This window comes from Natator depressus, chromosome 1 (genome assembly GCF_965152275.1).
Source record: "Natator depressus isolate rNatDep1 chromosome 1, rNatDep2.hap1, whole genome shotgun sequence".
Taxonomy (NCBI): domain Eukaryota; kingdom Metazoa; phylum Chordata; order Testudines; family Cheloniidae; genus Natator; species Natator depressus.
The window spans coordinates 262154586-262173680 of record NC_134234.1 but is presented as its reverse complement, the minus strand read 5'-3'; the positions used below and the strand labels follow the sequence as shown (position 1 = coordinate 262173680).

General features: G+C 41.3%; 1 protein-coding gene across 1 annotated transcript in view; it reads left to right on the top strand.

Moving 5' to 3' along the window:
* Positions 1-19095, top strand: part of ANO4 (anoctamin 4) — a 282834-nt gene that overhangs the window by 239677 nt on the left and 24062 nt on the right. Inside the window, exons 19-22 of the mRNA XM_074941819.1 lie at positions 1247-1358; positions 2386-2443; positions 6754-6851; positions 17914-18056. Coding sequence (XP_074797920.1) covers positions 1247-1358; positions 2386-2443; positions 6754-6851; positions 17914-18056 — 411 coding nt within the window. The remainder of the gene's footprint in view (positions 1-1246; positions 1359-2385; positions 2444-6753; positions 6852-17913; positions 18057-19095) is intronic.

Here is a 19095-nt window from a genome sequence, read left to right as displayed (position 1 = left end):
CCAGCCTGATTCCTGTCTGAGCTTTAATTCCTAGATACTATAGGAATGAAGCTCTGATCTGAGATGCTGCAGTTGGGAGAGGAAAAGGGTAATCTCCATTTTCAGTATGAACTATTATTTTATTTACATAACTGTGCATGGTGCTTTACAGACAAATTAAGGTAATGGGCCCAGATCCTTAATTTGTGTAACCTGTCGGCGCTCAGTTGAAGCTCATGGAGCTATGACAGTTTACACCTGCTAAAGATCTGGCCCACGATTCCTGTCCTAAATATCTTAAATGCTAGGGACTCAGCCAAGCATATGTTTACCACAGGGCCTGATTTTCAGAGATGTTGCCTACCCACAGCTTCTGTCAGCTTCAGCTAGTGTTGTGAGCACTCAGCACTTCGGAAAATCTGGCCCATAGTGTGTATTACTGCGAGTACTCCTACTGAAGTCTGTGGGGCTACTCAGAATGGTAAATACCATGCCCAGTACTGGCAAGCATTCGCAGGACTGGGCGAGGTGTGTAGACATAGCACAACAAGTGTTGACTGTTTTAAATCTAGTTTTGAGCACTGCTCAGAATGGGAGTCAAGGGTCCGGATATTGTGGCTTCCGTTCCCCACTCCTTCCTTATTTATCCAACTGTTTCAATGCATTTTGTCTAAATCCTAGAGTGTGAGCTCTCTGGAGCAGGGATTGCATTTGTGTTAGTATAGTGTCTAGTACAGTGCTATCCTGAGGCCTGTAGAGGTTCCCTGATGCTACAGCAATGGAAATAATAATTAAAAAGAACCATGAAGAAAGCATTTGTTTCAGTTGTGCGAAGTCTGCTTCAAGTTGAGAATATATCATGCTGCATACTAGTGTGCATTCTGCTAATCTAATTGTAGTAGACTGAAGAAATGAAAACAACAGAAGAGCAGCTCAGTTTATAGTACATGGAAGAATCCAGGAATTGTCTATTTTGTGTCCAAATGAAGGAAATTGAATGTGCATGTTACCTCTAGCAAACTGGCAAACCATTTCTTATAATCGCCTGTAATCTTGCATAGCCAGCTATAAAACATCAGATGAGGTTTGTAAGAGTTTTTACAAGCCCGCTTGCTGTGGATTTTTTTTTAATACAAATTCTACTGTCATCTTATAAATTGAGACCAGCAGGCAGCTTTGCCAGCTCTAAAACGTGCCTGCAGTCCCTCAGTGTAGTAAAACTCCTAATCTGATTAAACCTCTCAAACTCTGTTTTCTTTACTCACAGAGCAGCCTCGGACTGAGTCTGAGTGGGAGAACAGCTTCACTTTGAAAATGTTTCTTTTTCAGTTTGTCAATCTGAACAGCTCTACCTTTTATATAGCATTCTTCTTGGGAAGGTAAGAATCAGTATCTGCTCACTCTATGCTTGGGACAGAGAGCAAAGAAGAAAATGATAATGCCATTAATGAAACAAAATGGGCCCATGTGATCACGCTTGCTCAATTGCAAAGTCCAAGTTAGCAAAGGAAAAAAAGTTTAAATTTAGATTTTCCTTTAAAAAGGTATGGAATATGTAGATCCCATTCTCAGACATTTCCTTCATACTAAATTCTAAAAATTCCACTGCAGAGAACTAATGTCTTCAGCTGATAAGACATTTGCAGGTCGCTTTGCTCTACTTTTTATATGTATAATTTATACAGATAAAAGAAGAACTTAACGTTTTGTCATCTAAGTAACTTTTGGTTCACCTGATGTATGCTTCGGCCAGTTTGCAGCAAATTCATAATTATTACAAGTGATGGAATTTGCTTTTTCTGCTGAAAATAAGATAAATCTTTGCATGTCTGTTCCTGTTTGTTCCCCACAGAAATCAGAAAGGCATGTGAGCAGATTTGAATTACCCATTAACTGAGCTAATTGTTTGAGCGAATACACAGTATAACTGTGAAAAATTTGCACCCTTGGTGAAAACATGTTTTCACTGGATTCACAGGAAGTATGACACCAAATTTTTCATTATGTCAAAAGGAAGTGGCCCAGACGGGGGTTTTGCATTTCATGGTCTCTTTCCAGCCAGTAATAACACATTGTAAAGCAGTTCAAAATGGAGCTTCAGAGCAAAATTCTCTTGACAGTGTTACTCAGTCTTGATATTTTGCTCTTCCTACCTGCTGAACGTCAGAGAATGAAATATCAAGTATAAGAACGTAGGCATTTAGCTAAAGCACAGATGAAAATTTGCTTAGCTCTTAACATAAATTATATTAGAGATCCTTCAAATCATTCTGCATAATTACATCTTTGATATTTAAATCAATCCTGTTTGGGAAAATGGAGTTAAAACAACTATGTTGAGCTTTTTTCTAAGATTCTGAACAGAGATCTAGTAAGAAATAGCTGATGTTTGCTCTTATGTTGAAGATTTACAGGACACCCTGGTGCCTACTTGAGGCTGATAAACAGGTGGAGACTGGAAGAAGTGAGTATTCTGTAACTCTCAGGCTTTTAGGGGCAATCAGATTGAAGCCCATGGATGGCACAGGATGTGTGCAACGGCAGACTCTGGCCCCCTGCTTAGGTTATTTTGAATGTATCATTGAGTTTCCAGGGGCTCTCTGACACTACATCATTTATTGAATTCCTCTTCACCTGCTTCAAAAAGATATTTACATATTGATAACATGTTTTTTTAACCCTTAGCTTTTGGGGTCTATGTATCATATTTGGGTGACATTAATAAATGGCCTCAACTTGATTTCTCTTTTTTAATCATGTAAACAAATATCAGACGCTTTCTATTGTTCATCCTCAATATGAATCAATTCAGATATGAATCTGGGTCATTTTCCACCTCTAAAATACTCTTTTCCACTCAGTCAAAAAATTATGAGGTCTATTTCTTGTTTCATTTGTTAGGATATAGATATTCAGGCCTGTCTGTAAAGGCCTATACTCTAAGAATTTAGGTGTATTCTTATCACTTAGCTAGTTATAGAGGTATAAAAGAAGAATCAAAATCACTGTCTGCCGGTGTAAGGGCCTTCTCTTACTCTGACAGTCTGACGCCCTGTTCTGAGGCTAAGGCCTGAAGCAGCCATAAGCTAGGAATCAGAGTAGCAGCCATGTTAGTCTGTATCCACAAAAAGAAAAGGAGTATTTGTGGCACCTTAGAAACTAACAAATTTATTAGCGCATAAGCTTTCGTGGGCTACAGCCCACTTCATCGGATGCATAGAATGGAACATATAGTAAGAAGATATATATATATATATATATACACACACACATACAGAGAAGGTGGAAGTTGCCATACAAATTGTAAGAGGCTAATTAATTAAGATGAGCTATTAGCTTCAAAAACAGACTCCAACGAGAAACTGCTGAACTTGAATTAATATGCAAACTAGATACCATTAACTTGGGTTTGAATAGAGACTGGGAGTGGCTGGGTCATTACACATATTGAATCTATTTACCTAAAGTTAAGTATCCCCCCACCTTCTTGTCAACTGTCTAAATGGACCATTTTGATTATCACTACAAAAATTTTTTTTCTCTTGCTGATAATAGCTCATCTTAATTAGCCTCTTACAGTTTGAATGGCAACTTCCACCTTCTCTGTATGTGTATGTGTGTGTGTGTGTGTATATATATATATATATATGTGATATATATATATATATATATATATATATACTTACTATATGTTCCATTCTATGCATCCGATGAAGTGGGCTGTCGCCCATGAAAGCTTATGCTCTAATAAATTTGTTAGTCTCTAAGGTGCCACAAGTCTTCCTGTTCTTTTTTCTATAAGCTCGGAAGTGTATGGTCACATCCTCACATTCCAAACTAGTCACATTGAAATAAGGCAATCTGGGGCTGTTAGAAAGGTGATCTGATCTATCACCTCCAGAGAAAGGGAAGAGCCTAGAAGATGTAAAAGGAAATTTAGTTGATAGTTTTCTGTTCGGTAAGAACTCACTTATCAATAGACACAGCTGGGAAACCCTTATGTCTTTATAGACGTAGTTGTGAAATCCTCACTTCTGTATTGTTTTGTCATTATAGTTCCCACTTTACTGTTGTTTATTTGCATGGTCTCTGTCTGGTTCTGTGATTGTTTCTGTCTGCTGTATACGTAATTTTGCTGGGTGTAAACTAATTAAGGTGGTGGGATATAATTGATTGGATAATCATGTTACAATATGTTAGGATTGGTTAGTTAAATTTCAGTCAAATGATTGGTTAAGGTATAGCTAAGCAGAACTCAAGTTTTATTATATAGTCTGTAGTCAGTCAGGAAGTAAGGGGGGGAATGGGAACGGGGAATGGGGTTGGGGGAATTGGAATCATGTTTTGCTAAGGGGGAGGAAATTGGAAGCATGTTTTGCTAAATGGGGGGAATGGGAACAGGGAATGGGAACAGGGACACAGGCAAGGTTTTGTGGTGTCGGAGCTGGGGCGGGGGACACTAAGGAAGGAAATTGGAATCATTGCTCGCTGGAAGTTCACCCCAATAGACATCAAATTGTTTGCACCTTTGGACTTCGGGTATTGTTGCTCTCTGTTCATGCGAGAAGGACCAGGGAAGTGAGCGGGTGAAGGAATAAGCCCCTAACAGCATTATTGACCTGCAGCCTCAGATCTGAAGCAAACAAAATCCACTCAAAAATAAATCAAAGAAACTGAGCAAGCTTTCCAGTAGTAATAGTAATCAGTGCTTACAAAATACAACGGTGAGGCATGAGGGGGGCTGGCTTTGCAATTCACACAAAAAACAATCCCATTTTTATAAATCTATTCAGAGTTCAAAAATAGCTGATGGATATTGTAAATGAACAGCTGGCAGCGTGTGAATAAGTCAGAGTCTCCAATGTTAATATTTGGTCACCCAAGTAACATGGTTTTGTTCCTGTTTTTTTAGCTGAATGACAAACATTTTCACAAATGAATGACAAATGGCAAATCTTGAGTAACAGGTTGCATGCTGGAATTCATCATCACTTCCAAATCCCCCACCCACTGGCCTTAATAGAATAGAGGTTATCCAAATACTTGTGAATAATGACTAAGATGGATCCTACAATTGACAACACATGTTCTTAATGCAAGTTGCTTATTCACACATCAGTTTTTTTTTATTATTTGAGCAGCTGTACAGTCCAGGGAACAAAAAAAGTCATAGGTGGACAGATGGAAAGTTAATGTTCTCAGTCTCCTCCATCAAAATAGACCTACTCCAAAATGTAGCCAAAGCAAAATCGTGTGTGTGTGTGTGTGTGTGTGTGTGTGTGTTTGAAATAAGTGAGCTAGCTGATATATTCCTTGATAGTTCAGTAAATGCCTTTCTCAAGTTGGGCTGCAAAAGACAATGTCTGGCAAAAAGATGCAGTATTATTCTTTCCAATATAGAGGGCCCATACTTATCAACGATATCTCTGACCGGCCTTATTTAGGATTTAGACTAGATGACCCTTGCAGTCCCTTCTGTCACTATAGTTCTATGATTCTATATACATGGGTAAGAATATAATATCGAGATATATATCAAAAACAACTTCTGACCAGCCCTTCACTGATACCAGGGGCAAGGGCATTATCCTACTGAGATCCCCTTGTCCAACATCAGTGGCCAAATTCAGGCCTATTGTAAACAAGTGAAACACCACTGACTTTGATAGAGTTGCTCCAGCTTACCCTAGGGCTGAATTTACTCATGTGACTAACTCCTGTCAAAATATAAAGATGATGTTAAATCAAAAGAGGGATTATCTACTTTCTCTGTTTACTTTAATTTAACCTCTTTATAATGCTGAGTGGGGTTGATTTTTAAAAATCTATTTGCCAACCTTGTTGACTTAAGGTAGGCTTCGGTGAAGTCAATAGAGAAAAATAAACAGGGAAATCTCAGCTCATTGTACAATGGAAAACAGTTCCCATCAGAAGGTCACTATATGAATTATTGTGACGTTTTTCTCTACTTAAATGAAACCGGAATATTTCTGTATCAGAGAAGAATTATTCTGATCTGTCTATACTGCACACAATGTTCACTGATTCAGCTTTGATACCCCTGTTTATGTCAGGATAGTCGGTTGTGCAAAATGTTGGTCTGAGAACAGTAAGGGCTAATCAGTGCAGTGAGTTCTCAAACCTCTCTACTTCTTACAATGATTGATGAAAGTATATGGAGCTACACCAATTTACAACAGCTGAGCATCCAGCCCAAGTCAAATCCAAATCACTCCAGATTGAAGCAGATACTCAGGAAGAAAAACTGGCAAGCAATCATTTAATGTCCAGAGTCTTAAGTATCTCATAACAAGACATTAACTTGAGTCAAATACTAAATAATAATAATAATTAATAATGTACAAATACTGCATTTTAGGTGTAAACTAACTGTCTGAGGTGTCAACAGAAATTTCCTCCCCATTCCTTACAGCATACACTGCCTGATCCAAAGCCTACTGAAGTCCATAGAATAACTCCCATTCTCTTTAATAGGTTTTCCATCAGACCCATACAGAATTACACAGTGGGCTATTGTGGCTACGGTGTTGCCTTCATCCTAAGCTTCTGGTTCTGGCCAAGGCAGGATGCTAGAGATTGGACTTAAAGGACTTACCTGCTCCTTCGGGTTTACGTTAAAATAGTAAAAATGAACGCTTCTTTAAAAGTTTTATAAATTACTATACATTCATTTCTGCAAATCCAAAAGGATTAAAAGAATCAGAATGATTTCTGCTTCTTTAAACCACTGGGTTTTTTTTCTTTACTCTGCAGTGCCACCCTAGTGGATGCCTTATTGATCTCTGTATGCAAATGGGTATTATAATGGTGCTAAAGCAGACCTGGAATAATTTCATGGAACTGGGCTACCCGTAAGTAAATATACTGCCTACCTTTACGTAGGTCACAGAAAAATATTATTTTCATTATTACCTTCTGAGTTTCTTAAATGGGAGAAGAATACAACAGTAATTATAGTATCACACCTAAACACAGTGGAGAACTCTTCTCAGATATTTCCAGATGGATAGTGTTATTTACATAGGACAATGTCTACAGAAATGAAAATAATATAAATAATACATTATTAGAAAATATTTCATTTTTAAAGTTGTGGTATTTTCCCATTTAAAAACATCTGTTTCTGTACCACTGCTCTATTCCCTACACTGAAATGTTAGATACATGCTTTTTAGTTTATGCCACTAAGTTCTAAGTAGATTTCTCCTTGTTGGGTGACATAGGATACCTGAAAGGCGAGGCGTGAGCCAGAAAAAGTGCATTGCTGGCACACAGGCAGTCAAAAATGTGCAAGTAGACAAATGTACTGACCTGGCCACATTTACTGACAATGTATATGGTAACACTAGGCTTTGTTCAAGCTAAGAGGGACTACTGTTATTTCATTTAACGGTGCCTGGGTTTAATATTTAATGGATTGTTATAGACAATTGGCAATACAGATCAATGGAGTGGCAGGCCGCTGGGGACAAATTAGCAAGTGAGAGAAAAATCAGCACTGTAAATATTTGTATCCTTGCAAAGTACCACTGTTCACATCAATTTGCCGTGCTGCAGAAACCCCAGCAGAGGCAGTGCAGTGTAATGGAGATTTCAGTCTCTGGGGCTGCAGAAGCCACATCACATTCACAGCAATTCTTTTAAGCAGCCTTAGCCCTTGCTAAACAGAACCGTGTAGATGTTGTACCAATAAAATAAAAACCAGCAGGATCTTATTAAAGGGGAAAAGGCAAAATACCACATTTATTGTGAATACAGAAAGAATCATAGTAAGCAGTTAGTTATAGTTATAACATTCCATTCAATCTCATATTTATTCACACATTCATTCTCACACACACACACACACACACACACACACACACACACACGTTCTGCAAGGTTGTTATCATAGTTACCAGCCTTAGAGTTGCTCATGCCAAGCCACTGGCCAGGTGGCCTGGACATGAGGAGGGAGCAGGGCCTTGTCAGATGCTCATCTGATGCTCCTGGAAGTTGGTTTGCAGAATCAGACCCCAAAGTTCTCACTTTCTAGAGTCCATTTTTATAGGAATTTCTTCCTATGCCAGTCTATGGGAATTGCTTCATCATGCTGTTGCTGAATCAATCAGCAGATGGCACATTCCTGATGGCTCCGTGCTGCTAGATGTTATCTTGTTCTTTGGTTCCCCCATTCTTGAGGCTGTTGGGTGGATTCCAGTCTGCCCTCCGGGGGTCCTCTGGTTATTTCCACTTGATGCCTTCTTCAGCAGATGGACACTGGATTCTTAGGCTGGCACCTCCCTGATCATTCAGTTATTATCCACACCAAGCATCCATCCACATACATCCTCTATCTCTATTTTAATCACAATTGTTAACACAACAAAAGGGCGGGGAGTCTCTGGGTGCTGTTTCTGTTGTTAGAGTATTGCTTTGAGTCTCTCTCTGTGTGAATTGCTTTGAGAACAGACTCTGTCTTAGAATGTACTAACACAATTAGCAGCTTGCAAGTTTCACACACAGAGGGAGAGAAACAGTACCAAAAACCAAGAGACCTCTTAATTAGTAATACCCTGGAATTTAAACTATGGGGAATCAAACTCATTTGTGATTTTAATACAGAACTTCTTTAATATGATCCAACATAATCCCCCTTTTGACACTAAGATTTATAATCGTCAGTGTCACTTTCTATGTAGCCTATTCAAGAGAAAGTACCGTGAGGCAATTTGAGTTTGTGATTCCAAATCATGCCACATACATGATCCTAGTGATGTATCTTTACTACAAGGTTCTGGGGCAACAGGCAAGGTGAGGCACACCCACTTTTGAGGAGTCCATTCGGTACAACCTCTAGTGTCCAATAGCTTCCCTCCCTCCCCAGCCCACTGGCTCAAGGTCCAGGGTAGCCAGAAGGATCCCATGTGTAATATGGGGAGTGGGTTAACCTTCAATACCTTTGCCTCCAGGGACTGTTGGTGTGCAATTTTGACAACAATTTCTCCCATTAACAAGTCTGGTTTTACAATACTGGAAACATATTGCATCCATTCATATTGATAAGTGTCAAACAATGATCTCTTTCTTTTTTAACAAATGCATCAAACCCTTAATATTTCCCAATATGACCCGGAACATTTTGTGTTCCAAAGTAGCTAGGGCAAGTATCTGCATTTCAGTGCATCCCATAGCTATGGCTGTGTAGTTTCCTATTTCTAATATTTTTTTTCTTATGGATAAGCCATGTGGTAGTATTAAGCCATTACCAAAGATTCCATCGGCCTTTTAGGTTACCCAGACCAATTTGGACCAAATCTACATTGGCATGTACTTGTTTTTATATCAGGCTGTCCTGTAGCTGGGACAGAGAGCTTAATTTATTTTTAAGTTCCTGCAGGTCTTCAGTATTTTTTTTTTAAACACACAACAGTGCTAGCAACAAGACAAGACAAAACACAGAACACAAAACACAATTTCTGTTGTGACAGTAGATTCATGGTATTGGGTTGCTTTTCAGCTGGCATCAGCTTTTCCTGATTTTCTGAAAGACAAAAAGAACATGTTTCTACCCCTTTTGGGGTGGCAGATTATTGCTTAAAATATTTCTTTTACAAGTACCCTTGCTGATTACAGGCAAAATGGAGGAATTGCCCCCACATTTTCCTGTTTTTGTTCTATAGGCAGGACAGGTTTCAATGGCTTTTATCTATTAAGGGTTATGGGGAAATTATCCCACTGTTTAGTCATTAAATCCATGAGTTTTCCTTCTTATACAGCAGACCAAGTTTATAATGTTTTTCCTGCTGTGTTAAGCTTTAAGTTTTATTTACAGGTAATAACTGAGAAGCATCATTACCATGCGACCTTAAAGGGTTTTTCCAAAAATCATACACACTATACGTTACAGGGATACTTATTATCATTAAATTTATTAAAATTATCTTGTTATCCCATGCCTTTTATTTAGACAATTTGTTTGCTGACCAGGTGTGTCCTTTATCTGCAGCTCCTTTGTGATGGTAGTTCTTTCCTTCCTTTATCATTTAGGTAATTTGCATTTTCAAAGACGCTTCCTGCTTTTGGATTTAAAGCCATCAGCAGCTCAGAGACTATCTTAAAAGGGACACAATCAACTTTCACCAGAGTTTTGGTCACTTTTTAAACTTCTGCTTCCAAAACACACAGCAATCTAAAAAAAGAAAACCCAACTTATTGTGGCTCCCTTTTCCATTTGTGCCTTTTCCTCTTTTCATGAAGACAAGCAGAGGGAAGAATCCTTACATGCCTCCCACAACAACCAAATTGCTGCTGCACCTCTTTTGGCAGCACTAGAAGGTTTGTATATGAGGATATACTGAGCCAATCTATCCTCCAGGTCCGAAATAGTGGAGACATCAGCTAGGGCTTGTTTAGTCCAAGGACTGTGCCCAAATTTTTGAAGGATTTGTTTAAAAGGTGTAATTTCTTTAACAAAAGGTGAGGTTGGAGTTCCTTCTGACTCCATTCCTCCCTCTGGTACTGGCTTACCCTGTTTTCTTTTAAACATCTTAACATGGATATTTCAATCTCTTTGTCACTGCTGGTATTACTTAGCCAGTGACACAGCCTAGATTCTGAAATCATAGCTTAATCTATGCGTTTTTCCCCTGCTACCTTCCCAGAGGCCAGCAGGTCCCCTGCTACCTTCTCGGAGGCCAGCAGGTCTGGTTAACCTATTTCTCCCTGCTACCTTCTCGGAGGCCAGGAGGTCTGGTTAACCTGTTCTCCCCTGCTACCTTCTCGGAGGCCAGCAGGTCCCCTGCTACCTTCCTGGAGGCCAGCAGGTCTGGTTAACCTATTTCTCCCTGCTACCTTCTCGGAGGCCAGCAGGTCTGGTGAACCTGTTCTTCCCTGCTACCTTCTCGGAGGCCAGCAGGTTCCCTGCTACCTTCCCAGAGGCCAGCAGGTCTGGTTTAATCTGTTTTCCCTGCTACCTTCTCGGAGGCCAGCAGATCTGGTTAACCTAATAGAAATGCCTAGCTCAATAGAGCTGGCGGTGTGCACACCAATATTTACAATAACTGAGGTTTTTTACCAATATTCCCCCTTTCGCAATTCTCCACCAAAATGTTGTACCAATAAAATAAAAACCAGCAGGATCTTATTAAAGGGGAAAAGGCAAAATACCACATTTATTGTGAATACAGAAAGAAGCATAGTAAGCAGTTAATTATAGTTATAACATTCCATTCAATCTCATATTTATTCACACATGCAGTCATACACACACACACACACACACACACACACACACACACACACACACACAGGTTCTGCAAGGTTGTTATCATAATTACCAGCCTTAGAGTTGCTCATGCCAAGCCACTGGCCAGGTGGCCTGGACATGAGGAGGGAGCAGGGCCTTGTCAGATGCTCATCTGATGCTCCTGGAAGTTGGTTTGCAGAATCAGACCCCAAAGTTCTCACTTTCTAGAGTCCATTTTTATAGGAATTTCTTCCTATGCCAGTCTATGGGAATTGCTTCATCATGCTGTTGCTGAATCAATCAGCAGATAGCACATTCCTGACGGCTCCGTGCTGCTAGATGTTATCTTGTTCTTTGGTTCTCCCATTCTTGAGGTGTTGGGTGGATTCCAGTCTGCCCTCCGGGGGTCCTCTGGTTATTTCCACTTGATGCCTTCTTCAGCAGATGGACACTGGATTCTTAGGCTGGCACCTCCCTGATCATTGTTATTATCCACACCAAGCATCCATCCACATACATCCTCTATCTCTATTTTAATCACAATTGTTAACACAACAAAAGGGCGGGGAGTCTCTGGGTGCTGTTTCTGTTGTTAGAGTATTGCTTTGAGTCTCTCTCTCTGTGAATTCAGACTCTGTCTTAGAATGTACTAACGCAATTAGCAGCTTGCAAGTTTCACACACAGAGGGAGAGAAACAGTACCAAAAACCAAGAGACCTCTTAATTAGTAATACCCTGGAATTTAAACTATGGGGAATCAAACTCATTTGTGATTTTAATACAGAACTTCTTTAATATGATCCAACATAATCCCCCTTTTGACACTAAGATTTATAATCGTCAGTGTCACTTTCTATGTAGCCTATTCAAGAGAATGTACTGTGAGGCAATTTGAGTTTGTGATTCCAATTCATGCCACATACATGATCCTAGTGATGTATCTTTACTACAAGGTTCTGGGGCAACAGGCAAAGTGAGGCACACCCACTTTTGAGGAGTCCATTCGGTACAACCTCTAGTGTCCAATAGCTTCCCTCCCTCCCCAGCCCACTGGCTCAAGGTCCAGGGTAGCCAGAAGGATCCCATGTGTAATATGGGGAGTGGGTTAACCTTCAATACCTTTGCCTCCAGGGACTGTTGGTGTGCAATTTCGACAACAATTTCTCCCATTAACAAGTCTGGTTTTACAATACTGGAAACTTATTGCATCCATTCATATTGATAAGTGTCAAACAATGATCTCTTTCTTTTTTAACACATGCATCAAACCCTTAATATTTCCCAATATGACCCAGAACATTTCGTGTTCCAAAGTAGCTAGTGCAAGTATCTGCATTTCAGTGCATCCCATAGCTGTGGCTGTGTAGTTTCCTATTTCTAATATTTTTTTTTTCTTATGGATAAGCCATGTGGTAGTATTAAGCCATTACCAAAGATTCCATCGGCCTTTTAGGTTACCCAGACCAATTTGGACCAAGTCTACATTGGCATGTACTTGTTTTTATATCAGGCTGTCCTGTAGCTGGGACAGAGAGCTTAATTTATTTTTAAGTACCTGCAGGTCTTCAGTATGTGTGTGTATATATATATATAAACACACAACAGTGCTAGCAACAAGAGAAAACACAAGACAAAACATAGAACATAAAACACAATTTCTATTGTGACAGTAGATTCATGGTATTGGGTTGCTTTTCAGCTGGCATCAGCTTTTCCTGATTTTCTGAAAGACAAAAAGAACATGTTTCTACCCCTTTTGGGGTGGCAGATTATTGCTTAAAATATTTCTTTTACAAATACCCTTGCTGATTGCAGGCAAAACAGAGGAATTGCCCCCACATTTTCCTGTTTTTGTTCTACAGGCAGGCCAGGTTTCAATGGCTTTTATCTTTTAAGGGTTATGGGGAAATTATCCCACTGTTTAGTCATTAAATCCATGAGTTTTCCTTCGTATACAGCAGACCAAGTTTATAATGTTTTTCATGCTGTGTTTAAGCTTTAAGTTTTATTTACAGGTAATAACTGAGAAGCATCATTACCATACGACCTTAAAGGGTTTTTCCAAAAATCATACACACTATACGTTGTTACAGGGATACTTATTATCATTAAATTTATTAAAATTATCTTGTTATCCCATGCCTTTTATTTAGACAATTTGTTTGCTGACCAGGTGTGTCCTTTATCTGCAGCTCCTTTGTGATGGTAGTTCTTTCCTTCCTTTATCATTTAGGTAATTTGCATTTTCAAAGACGCTTCCTGCTTTTGAATTTAAAGCCATCAGCAGCTCAGAGACTATCTTAAAAGGGACACAATCAACTTTCACCAGAGTTTTGATTACTTTTAACTTCCGCTTCCAAAACACACAGCAATCTGAAAAAGAAAACCCAACCTATTGTGGCTCCCTTTGGAGCCCTAATAGCATTTTAATTAAGTAGCATGGTATGTTTGCATTTCTTTTGCCCCTTCCACAATATACCCTGCACATGTTCTGGGGCAAATGCACATTCCTTCCATAGTTTAACTTCTATAACATTATCCATATCAATTTTTACATAAGGTGTAACTATTTCTTTTTTTGCTTACAGAGTTTTCATGTACCTTTATCAAAGTGACAGTCTGATTACTCAGAGCCATTTTAAGACTCAGTGTTTCTAACATTGCTTCTTTTTGTTTTGTGCACCTCACCCCTGCTGTTGCTTCAGAAGGGCACTGTCTTTTTTATAATATTCCATTCAATCTCATATTTATTCACACATTCATTCATACAAACACACACACACACACACACACACACACAGAGAGAGGTTCTGGAAGGTTGTTATCATAGTTACCAGCCTTAGAGTTGCTCATGCCAAGCCACTGGCCAGGTGGCTTGGACATGAGGAGGGAGCAGGGTCTTGTCAGATGCTCATCTGATGCTCCTGGAAGTTGGTTTGCAGAATCAGACCCCAAAGTTCTCACTTTCTAGAGTCCATTTTTATAGGAATTTCTTCCTATGCCAGTCTATGGGAATTGCTTCATCATGCTGTTGCTGAATCAATCAGCAGATAGCACATTCCTGACGGCTCCGTGCTGCTAGATGTTATCTTGTTCTTTGGTTCTCCCATTCTTGAGGCTGTTGGGTGGATTCCAGTCTGCCCTCCGGGGGTCCTCTGGTTATTTCCACTTGACGCCTTCTTCAGCCGATGGACACTGGATTCTTAGGCTGGCACCTCCCTGATCATTCAGTTATTATCCACACCAAGCATCCATCCACATACATCCTCTATCTCTATTTTAATCACAATTGTTAACACAACAAAAGGGCGAGGAGTCTCTGGGTGCTGTTTCTGTTGTTAGAGTATTGCTTTGAGTCTCTCTCTCTGTGAATTGCTTTGAGAACAGACTCTGTCTGAGAAGGTACTAACGCAATTAGCAGCTTGCAAGTTTCACACATAGAGGGAGAGAAACAGTACCAAAAACCAAGAGACCTCTTAATTAATAATACCCTGGAATTTAAACTATGGGGAATCAAACTCATTTGTGATTTTAATACAGAACTTCTTTAATATGATCCAACATAGACTTTTGAGTAAATTGCCCCAAAACACTACCTACTTGGCAAGCAAGGTGTTGGGTACTCTCTTCTTTCCTTCTGTTTCACAGTTCTCTCCTCAGCATGCCATGATGCTGTAGCAAACAGTCACATTCAGCTCCAGTCTGAGGAATTACTGTACTTAGAAAAAACAGCCACAACTTTGTTGCTTCTCTTTTCACTCCCCACATCTTTTGTCAGTTTTTGACACTCTGGTTCAATCTTTCTGGCATCCATTAACGATTACCTTGAAACCTAATGAAAAGCCTAGAAGGAGATCACAGAAGAGGCGAGCAGGAGATGGGAAGAGATCAGTTTAAAAGGGTGCAAGATTTAATAGAAGTAATGCATAGGTGCTGGAACTACGGGTGCAGGGGGTGCTGCAGCACCCCCAGGGTTGAAGTGGTTTCCATCATACAGGGTTTACAGTTTGGTTCAGTGGCTCTTAGCACCCCCACAATACAAACTGTTCCAGCGCCCTGAAGTAGTGTCTGTTGGTGCCTCCACTTTAGAGTTCCAGCACAAAGTTGAGGAAGTATGAGGAGTTTGCACAGCTGGTACCTGTTCTAGGGACAGAGGCATTCAGTCAGGGCCGTCCTTACCCATACGCAAAGTACGCAGCTGCGTAGGGCACCAGGAAATTTGGGGCACTAAATTGCCCCAAATTTCCTGGTGCCCTATGCAGCTGCATGCTGCTCCAGTGGCCAGCCCAATCCCCCGGCTGGCTGAGCTGCCCAGGAAAGCTGCCCCCGCCCCTGCTCCGACTCTTCCCCATGGCGCCCCCACCCCTGCTCCGCCCCAGCCTTGCCTCTTCCCACTCCTGCTCCGCCCCCACTCTACCACTTCCCCAAAGCTCCCGCCCCTGCTCCTCCTCTTCCCGCCTCTGCTCCGCCCCTGCCCTGCCCCCACTCCACCCCTTCCCCTGAGCAACATCCCGGGGGACTGCAGCAGGGGTCGGGCACTCCCAGCACTCACCGGGTGGCGGGAAGTGGAGTGACCCAGCCCCAGCCCACTCCACGCCGCCGGTGAGTGCTGGAGGGCGGTTCCCCATTGCCCCCCCAATTCCCAAGGCTGGGAGCCAGGGCCCAGGGGAGCAGAGCGGAGCAGGCTGGGGCCGGGTCACTCCACTTCCTGCCGCCCTGTGAGTGCGGGGTCGGGCCTGCCCTGCACTTACTGGGCGGCAGGAAGTGGAGCGGAGCAACCCAGCCCCAGCCCGCTCTGCTCCGCCGGCTTGTGCTGGGGGACAGTTTCTCCTCTGCCCCCCCAAGCCTGCTCCTGCCCCCCCTCCCGTGGAGGCCTAGAGCCAGCTGCCCCCCACCCTGCAGGGGAGCTGTGTAGGGCACCAAAATGTCTAGGGATGGCCTTGCATTCAGTCTCTAGTGCCATGGCTCCCTCCCTCTATCCCCATGAATCCCCAGCAGGCATGAACCTCTCCTTTTTCTGCCAAACAGCCTAGCTAGGAGTTCTCTGATCTTCCAGTTAAATGCCACATTGTGTCTGGCCCTGCTTGGGTGCCCAAAGGGTTCAGGGAGGATCCTCTACCCCTTCTGTACAGAGGCCAGCTACAGTGTGGGTGGGCCCTGCGCAATGCAGCCATTGTGCTATACTAGGGCTGATGGAGGTGGAAGCTTCCCCAAAGGGCATTCACCAATGAGAGGAGTCCGGCGCCAGGGAGCCCCCACTCCAGCATGTGCTCCCCCAGAGCCCTTGGAGAAAATCTGGGTGAGTCAGGGCCTCTTCCAAAGGTTCCTGTTTCTATATGATTTTTATAGTGGGAACCTGAAAGTAGCCTATCATGACTCTCACTGAGGTGTGACATTAACCTGGGTTTTGAAATTTCTGCTGTAAAAATGCCAGAGAGCTTTAGGAACCAGACACCAGAGAGTAGCACTGAAATGCTGCAGAATTCTAGGGGCCTGGATGATAAGCAGTTTATGCTGTAATGGTTACATGCTTTGACACACACATGCAAGGCGAAGGCATGAAGCTCAAGTGATGCTTCAGCTTGATCGGAAGATCACCCTCTGCAGAAGCTCAGCACGATCCCCATGGAGTTTTCCAAACAAACATCAGTAATGTGTGATGGGATTGAGAGGAAAAGACAGCACAAGGAAGCGGTGGAAAGGCCAAAAATAGTTTGGGGAACTGTTAGTGAAGTAACAGAGAGAACGTCACAGTCAAAACTGAAATCAAATCTTCAGCTGAAGATTTCTAGCTGATCTAAAAATGGACGTCAGTTCTGTTTCCCTGTCACACACCCAACCCCGTGTACTGGAGAAGTCATATTTCAGAATAAATGTGCAAATAATTAGGAAATTCTGTATAAATTATTGATTTGGTTTGGGGATGGGAACTTACTTCTAAGGAGAAAATAAAGCATATGTACATATGCAAGCCACACTACCCTGTTTTAACTTTTTACATCAACTGCTATTCCGATGACAACAGTGTGTCCACAATCATTAGCCTGCCCACTTGTCTCTGCCTATTCTATTACTGAACATTCAGTTCCAGAGGACACATTTCCATTCAAAGAGAACCATACATCTCCCTTCTTAGCTCTGATTGACTCAAGCAATTTGCCATTCTAGGCAGGGAAGAGGAAGGAAGTTAAATCAGAAATGGATATATGTCCCATTTCCTCATTAAGAACATCTGTATCTGAAAGACAATCCAGAAACTTTTTCCCATCTTAGAGATAAAGGATAGCATTCTGTGCTACCAGCCACATTTGTTACTAATATCAAGCTCTCTCATACATTGATACATTCAGTTTACAAAATATATTGTCTAGTCCAGCCTAGCCTCTCCCTCAGGATTAATAAGTAATCCAGCTAAACTTGCCAGTTTGTCCTTTAATACAGCTAACAGTCAGAGAATGGAATAGAGAAAGGGGTGGTCCCATGTGTCTTCAGATTCTCACATATCTCTGTTGCTAATTGGGAAATGGTAGCCAATAATAGATTCAGCCCCATATTAAGGTTCTTCCACCTGCAGTTTGCACATGCACGCTAGACTTCTATGTAGTCACTTAACCAGTGTTAAGGCTTCTAATTTAAAATCCTGAATAACCAATAAATGGGTGTTTACAATTTATTTGAATATGCAGGTTAATTCAGAACTGGTGGACCAGGAGAAAATTACGACAAGAACATGGCTCACAGAGAAAAGCAAGCTTCCCACAGTGGGAAAAGGACTACAATCTTCAGCCTATGAACGCTTATGGACTCTTTGATGAATACCTAGAAATGAGTATGAAAATGTTCTGATTTTGCTCTTTTATGCTAGATTTTAATGTCAGTACATTTTTTGTTTTTTTAAGCCCAGAGGGCTGAATTGTTTACTTAAAAACTCCAAAGTACTGCTGTATGAAACTAAAGAAACTGCAGAACGATTTCCATTATCACAAGTCAGGTGAGGAATGGGAGTGAATTGTTAAGAACCAAACCCAGGCAATATTTCTAATAATCCCTCATGTGATGTACTAAACTCCCATTTGTGAAATGTTTTATCTGATTAGCTGCCTTCATGGAGAGAGAGGGATATTCTCTAAATTGCAGCCTCAAAATTCTTATTCCCTCAACTGTATAGTTTCTTGTGTCATTGTTATTCCTTATAAAGCAAATTCTACTGAACCTTGATAAGGTCTTAATGTCAAAGCACTTACTTTTCAGCTGTCTAGCCTGTGACTGTATGATAGGGTATATTTAACATTTACTAACTAATATTTACAAAATTGCTTGCTTCTAAGGAACTCTGCTTTCATAAAACGAATGAAGGACAAAGGACTTTTGTCTGTCTTGACTGAGCTGCACATGTAGTGGATAGAGCCCTCTCTTGACTGGCGCAATTCCACTGAAATTAAGGAGATCTGTGGAAGATCAGCTACTCTGAGAAGCAGGCCCTAAACAGTTATGTCAACTGTAGAAGGGCCTGCTCTGCTCCTGCCTTTTTGCACAACAGAAAATGGCTCAGACTTTTATTGATTGTGTATCCACCAAGCCATTTATCTGAGTTCCCTCCACCAACAACTTTACAGGCCCATGCAACAGTACTAGTTACAATAGCCTCTGTGCTTTAGGCCCTCAGGACCTGAAAGGAGCAGAGGTCTCCCTTCCCTGAAGCATCTGTGAGGATGGACTCAGCAGGAGGCTTGCCCTGTTTCTTCACCCTCCAGGTCTCCTTTCTATGCCTCCTTATCAGTCGTGAGCTGATGGGCTCATTGGCTTATTAGCTCCCCCAGAACACCTGTGTGCTTAGCTAATTATCTTTAATTACCCTAATCAGCTTC